This window comes from Otolemur garnettii, unplaced genomic scaffold, assembly GCF_000181295.1.
Source record: "Otolemur garnettii isolate 467f Iridium unplaced genomic scaffold, OtoGar3 scaffold00113, whole genome shotgun sequence".
NCBI classification, from domain to species: Eukaryota; Metazoa; Chordata; class Mammalia; order Primates; family Galagidae; genus Otolemur; species Otolemur garnettii.
Window position 1 is genome coordinate 3,544,121 of NW_003852508.1, and position 7,279 is coordinate 3,551,399.

Genomic DNA, 7,279 nt, shown 5'->3' on the forward strand with positions numbered 1-7,279 from the left:
TGGGCACTGAGTCAAAAAATTGTCTCTCTTTACAATTCCTCCAGTGTCCTACAAACTGCAACTGCCGGTGCCTCTTCTCCTCGAAGCCTCTTGGGAAGCTCCCGTTCCTTACCTAAAGGCCCTCGTGCTCCCCTTCTGGCTTCCCTTGCCTTTCCTCCCAGTTCCTCATTGCAAAATCTCAGGAACTGGTCCAGTAAGCCAGAACCCCTTGCAGGGAGGCAGAGGAAAGAGACTAAGGCAGGCAAACCTAGACTTCTCTTTAGCACCAAAGGGAAGGGACGGGAAGAGAATGATACTGGTTTGCTAAAAATTTGTAATGAGTCATAGGATGGACACTTTTGCTAGTGACATTCACTAGCAACTATTCAATTATTCCACTACTGACTGGTCTTAACAAAATATACAGTTTGCTGTAAGATCTGTGGTTGAAATGTTGATTGTGGCTCTGTCTTTTCTCCAAGAGAGCAGTTTGGCTAAAGATAATAAGTAAAAAGGAAAAGACTCGTAAGTATTTACAGTAAAGATAAAGGATAGTGTTCACATTTATGAATCTAAAGAACTTTAATTTTACTCCACATTCCCACTACAAAATTAATTCTTTGGGAGCGACTTCTACTCAGTTACTGTTGTTGCCACAAACAGTTGATTCTCTGATGCTCCTGGTTGGCTCAGTGCTCCCTTTAGGATATTCTCCCTTGATAGTTTGTGACAGATGCAATGACACTTACTTCAAATATTCATTCTTTTATGAAATCGTGTTGACCCTGACCCAAAGCTGTTAAACTGTCTATTCACGTTTGCTGCTCCACCAAATGAAAACTTTACACAATATTTCAGACCAATATTGCTTGAGACAGACAGCTGGGTCTAAACACATCCAGCAACACAATTTCTGCTCAGCAGATATCAGATTGTTTGCCTTAGAATATTGAATACAGCTCTAAATTACTAAAGAATTCTGTCTAGGAGATCAGGGATTTGTGCCTCTGCCAAAAATATAGCTATTACAGAAATTCAATAACTGAACCGAACGCCAGTCATTTGGCTGTTGCAAGTTATTTCTTCCAGAGCATGTATGCTGGACTGCTGGCTCACGTTCCTGGTGGGCCCAGGTGCTGCTGTTACCTTCAGTTCTTCTCATCTGGGGAAGCATTTACTCGAGTCAGTCTGAAGCTTAGAACACACCGTTTCCGTGTTATATGGCAGGTCATGAAGCGAGCCTCCTCGTTTAACTCATAACTAAATGATAAGGCTAATAATAGTACTCCAGCATGCATTCTGTAATGTCTTAAGTTGTAATTGGACGCTTTCTCTAGCCTACTGGTGAAACAAGGATGGATGTTTTGGGCAGATTGCCAGAGAGCTTCCACTGGGGAAAGAGGAAATGGCCCTAGAAGTCATAACTGTAAAAACGTGTCAGGAGGTGGCAGTGGGAGGGTGGGAAATGAGAACTTAATTTGGGTCTGCCCTAGAAGATCTTCAAGTTGCCTCGTTTTCACATACCTTATCCAGATGTCTTAGCCGTTCTCAGGGAGTGCAATGTGTTTTGTGACATATATTAGGTATTCAGTGTAGCTGTTTCCAGGTTTATTATGCAATAATCTGATTCTGATTCATGAAAATATTTCATTAAATACAATCACTCCTGTAATTACTGTGCTTAATCTACAGCATACTTTAATTAACACTGCACAGAATTCTGACTTAATCAATTAGATTTGCTCTAGTATAACTTAGCTGTAAATACTTTTTATGATGCAGCAGCCCCCAAATAATTACTGAAACCTAAGGTAATATACAGTGCTAACTAAAAGGAACAGATTTCCTAGGCTAAGAAGAACACATCACAATTTGAACTATAATGTTATTATTTGTAAAAGTAAACTACAAAGCAATCATTCTGTTTCCATTAATAGTCTAATATAAAAAACTCACTGGGAGTGTTAGAACTTAAAAAATATGTTTCATTTTTGTGCCTGTTCCCTATCAGCCTTGGGAACAAAAGATTAAACTCAAACAAGATTCATCTCTTTTTGGCTTTGGAAAAAGGGAAAGACACGTTGAGGTTCTAAACCCCAGTACCTCGGAATGTGACTTTATTTGGAAATAAGGTCACTGCAGATGTAATTAATTAGAATGAGGTCATACTGGAATAGGGTGGGCCCCTGATCCAGTATGTCCTTTTAAGAAGATGGCCTTGCAAAGACAGACACACAGAACAAACAGCATGTGAGTCCAAGTCTGAGATTAAAATTATGCAGATGCAAGCCAAGGAATGCTAAAGATGGCTGGCAACTGACCAGTAGATAGGAAGAGGCACGAAGGGATTCTCTCACCAGCTTCAGAGGGAGCATGACCCTGCTGACACCTTGTTTTGGACAGCTAGCCTCCAGAACTGTGAGCAAATAAACTGGTGCGGTTTTAAGCCACCCAATTTGTGGTACACTTGTTTTTAGAGCAGCCCTAAGAAACTAAAATATTCACTAACACTGAATTGAGAACTAAAACTCAACATAACCAGAATTTATAAAATTAATTTTTATAATAGTAGGGGGCAAAAGTATCTGCCTCAACTATTTTTAAAAATGCATGTGCTGTTTTTAGTTGAAGTAAAATTTTATGCGCTTAAGTATTGACATAAATATAACAGTTTTATCCCTCACACACAGCAGCTAGCAGAGTGCCCTGCACATAAATCATCCACCCCACAGTCTACTTTGTGGCTTAGCTTAAAAAGATTACGTGTAAAAATGAAAATAGCCCCTAAGTATTAAAATAGAACTTAGAGAACTTGATCTGTGAAATATATACAGTGCTACTGAGATGTGAGAGTAATCATTGAGAAGAATTTGCATGAGGTTCATTAAGGCAAAGTTTCATCCTGAATTTCTATGTGGATAATAAAAGCAACTATATACCCTGCAGTTAGTGGATTATTCAGATTCTGTATTTTCTGTTGCCCTTACTTTGACATTGAAGAAAAAGATTCTGTCAGCAACACCACCATGTGATGCATAGGGACAAACAAAAGAATGTATAAATTTTGGTTCTTGATATTAGCTTGCTAACAGATTTAACTGCATAGGGTATGGTAAGGATAGAATTTAAACATATAATGACGAATACATTTTGTGGGTTATCTAAAAACTCTGTTTCTCCTCTGATACCCAAGGATTGATTACTATTTTATTCTCACAAGAGTGATGATGCTTGGTAGCAAGACGATAATAGAGAGCAACAGAAGATCCAGACACAGAGCAGGGGCTGTGGCAGCCTGCTCCCAATCACAGTGGAAAGTTTCCTGGCATCCAGGGTCCATGAGAGCCACCAGATAGCAGCTGAGTGCTGTGATCTTGTCAGGTTCTTTGAGAAAACAGCACCTTCTGATTCTTGGAGATCTTTATAAGCCTCCAGCCCTCCTGATTGTTCCGCACACTTTTTTCCCCCCCTGGGACAGAGTCTTGCTTTGTTGCCCTTGGTAGAGTGCCCTGGTGTCATAGCTCACAGCAATCTCAAATTCTTGGGCTCAAGCTATCCTCTCGATTCAGCCTCCTGAGTAGCTGGGACTACAGGCACCTGTCACAGTGCCCAGCTACTTTTAGTAGAAACAGGGTCATGCTTTTGCTCATGCTGGTCTTGAACTCCTGGCCTCAAGAGATCCACCTGCTTCAGCCTCCCAGAGTGCTAGGATTACAGGCATGAGTCACTTTAAAAAAAAAATTTCAGAATATTACAGAGGTACATAGGTTTTGATTACATAATTTGCTTGTGTACATTTCAGGCCAGAGTTGTAAGTGTGCCCTTCCCTTAGAATATGTCTGCACACTTGGCTTTCACTTCTTTCACTGGTAGGAATAACTGGTATAATGTAACCCCCACCCCCAGATCCTGTGTGTGTGTCAGGGTGGATGATGTGAAGTTTGAATCCCCAGGAGTACTGTTCCTTAGCGGGCCCTGCCTCATGCCTATCTGAGATCCACTCCTGCAGAGACAGAACGGGGGCTACAAGATAAAAAGGTAAATCAGATTGGTAAAATAGGCAAAACTAGTACTGACTGATTGTTTATAATACTTTAGGACTAGTTTCTCTTTTCAGCACTCCAGGTGTAATTTCACTTAACATTTTGTTTAATTTTAATTTTTTTTGTAGAAACAATGTACAAATAATCATCAACATCAAAAAGGCTGGTGGTAAGTAGTTGGGAGTTTGTTTTTGAAAAAACAAGTATTATTTTCCTTTAAAAGGATGTATATTTCTTTATTTGAAAAAATAAAACCAGTTAAATAATATGACAAGGCTTATATTAAAAACAAGAGGCCTCTGCTCCATCCTTCCTTCCTAACTACTTACTCCTTACTTATTCCCTCTCATCAGTCCAATAATTTTTTATCTTTTTAGTTGCTTCTTCTATTTACTTTTTTATGCCTACAGCTATTTCTTGATTTTTAAGTCTTAGAGACTATCCCACTGACTTCCTTCTGTGGAAGATGAGGATTTGGCTCTTTCTTTACTCCTCTTCTCACAGTTATTTCACTTCTTCCTAATCTTCTCATGTATTTATATCACAATTTTTGGTTAAGTCAATATTTTTGGCCAGCCTTATTTTGACTATTTAAGGGATATTATTTATAGCTGAGTATGAATTTCTTCTCTCTTATAACTCATTGTTTTCGCTGCTTAACAAATACTTGTTTTTTTTTTGTTTGCTTGGTTTTCCATACTTTTATTACTAATTCATCCCCAAGTTCTCCAATTACCTGTGAACGTGTTTCTTCTATCTGTTTTGTATTTATCTTGGGGTAATTTCATCTGAAGTCTTCAGTTCTTCTCTTCCATAAATCTGACATTTAGCTATGACTTGGGACTTTTTTCTTTCACCGTATAGATTTTCTTCCATGTCCGCCTCCGATGTTGGATTTCCTGTGTCTCAGATCCTTTGTCTTTCTCTTGATGCTACATCCTCATTTTGGTAGATGACATCCTCCAGGAATTTTCCGAGAAAGGTAAATAATTTAGGAACTCACTTTGATAAAAATGTCTAGATTCTACCCTCAGATTTCATCGGAAATTTTGCTGGGTGTAGATCTCTTGTAGAGTTTTCCCTCAAAACACTGAAGGCATTTTCCCATTGACTTCAAAGCTGTGATGTTGCTCTTGAGAAGTTTCCTGCTTCTCTATTCCTCATTCTGTCCTCTGTGCTTTTTTCTCCCTCTGGCATTTTTTAGGCTCTATCTCTTTATCCTGGTGTTTGTGATACGCCTTGGTCAGACAAATAATCTTCTAAGAGGATTTATATTTGCTTCTAACAAATGCTTCAGGGGTATTACCAGGCTGGGATTAATCTGAATTAAATTCTTGGCTGAAGGTTTATCAGACCATTTAGGTAGGTCTGAATTTGGACCACAAACCTGTGTGAGGGATGACTTGTGGTTTTGAATTCTCAGTGGCAATTTCTCTCCACTCTAATCTTGCCAAAATTTGAAATGGTCAGTTTTCCTTGTGGTCCATTAGAAGTAATACAGAGAGATTCAGTTCTAATTTACATTGAAGGTATAGCCATTTGGAATCCAAGCATTCTGGTAAGAGGAGAATCTGCTCGACTTCCCAATGGAGAACGGCCCTGGGCTTTGCTGTCTGACCCCACTTCTCAAAATGCTGTGAAAATCAGAGTCTGTACTCAGCGGGTGTGACAAAACTTTCAGGATAACAGTGCACAACTCACCTTTCTAATTCCTGTTTTCACTCAATCCCGGCTTCGAAATTCCCTTACGTTTTTTGTCTGATTATTTCAAGATGATTTAAGAAGTTACATTTTGTCCAGAAGTTTTAGTTATTTCCAGCAGTCTAAATGCCTATCCCATCATCGCCCTAGATATGGAAGTCTAGGGTATATTTCTAAGTCTCCATTTCCTCAATTGAAAAAGGAGGCTAAGAGTAGTATCTGCCTGATAGTATTGTGAGGAATGAGTGAGATTATTAGTGTAATGCTCTAATTCTGTGTCTGGAGCCTCAGTTAATGTTTACTCATCTTTTAAAAGATTCTCAGAATCTGAGCTTAAGTTCCTCTCTTTTACTGTATTATTATAGGTATAAGACACACTAATACCAGGGGATGAAGATGGGAATAATCTGAGGTCTATAATCTGAGGTTTAATATATTCTTATTATTATTATCTTTGAGACAGAGTCTCACTGTGTCACCCTTAGGAGAGTACCATGGCGTCACAACCTCAAACTCTTGGGCTTAAGTGATTCTCTTGCCTCAGGCTCCCAAGTAGCTGGGACTACAGGCATCTGCCACAACACCTGGCTGTTTTTTGTCACAGTTGTCATTGTTGTTTAGCTGGCGGGGGCTGGGTTTGAACCCATCAGCCTTGATGTATGAGGCGGGCGCGGTAACCACTGTGCTATGGGTGCTGAGCTGTGTATGTTTAATATATTAAGAAATACAGTTGGTTCTTCTTCTATGAAAAATTTCCATTTCCTATGAGAACCAAGGTATTAAACATCATTACTGGCTTAGATCTTAATTGAGAGCATGAGGTTTATTGAAGGGAAATTCTCAATTAATTTGTACATGTGTTAAGACAAAGAAATTTGAAAACATCCCCTCCCTCTGTAATCAAAAAAGACTATAAAAGGATATGAAATGAATGATTTCTCTTATAATGAACCGGCTATACCCTAATTTTTGCCGTTTTCTATTGCCACAAAGTGTAGAATTGCATGAGAGATCTTTTTAAAGTCCATAGACATGTTTGCTCTAAGCAGTCGCCTTTCTCTTTAAAAACAATTTCCACTCAGTGCCAAGCAGCTCTTGCTCAGATCAGCTTGCTCTCTCTGGCAGGTGACCTGACCCGCAGGCTCCCTCAGGGACACTTCTTCAGCAGGTGCATCGTGATATTCTTCACAGCCAGCATGGTTTCTGTACAGGTGGGTTTGATGAGCATCTCCGGGAGTAAAAATCCAAAATGCCCAGTGTCCCGTAGTTCAAAAGCAAATGCATAGGGTATTCCATTTTTGTAGGCCCAATCCATTGAGCTACCAGAGCTCACGTCTATTAAAAAAAAAGAAAAAAGATTAGCTTCACTAAAGAGTCTTCATAACAGTTTATTTTATTTATTATTATTATTTTTTGAGACATGGTCTCCATCTGTCCTGGGCTAGAGTGCAATGGTGTCATCATAGCTCACTGTAACTTCAAAACTCCTGGGCTTAAATGATCCTCCTGCTTCAGCCTCTCCAGTAGCTTAGACTAAAGGCACATACCATCACGCC

At 39.3% G+C, this 7,279-nt stretch overlaps 1 protein-coding gene across 1 annotated transcript in view; it reads right to left on the reverse strand.

The window, feature by feature from the left end:
- Positions 1–6,528: 6,528 nt before the first annotated feature.
- Positions 6,529–7,279, reverse strand: part of CPA6 (carboxypeptidase A6) — a 279,926-nt gene continuing 279,175 nt past the window's right edge. The window contains exon 11 of the mRNA XM_003797251.2: positions 6,529–7,058. Within this exon, the coding sequence (XP_003797299.1) occupies positions 6,871–7,058 (188 nt within the window). The 3' untranslated portion in view covers positions 6,529–6,870. The remainder of the gene's footprint in view (positions 7,059–7,279) is intronic.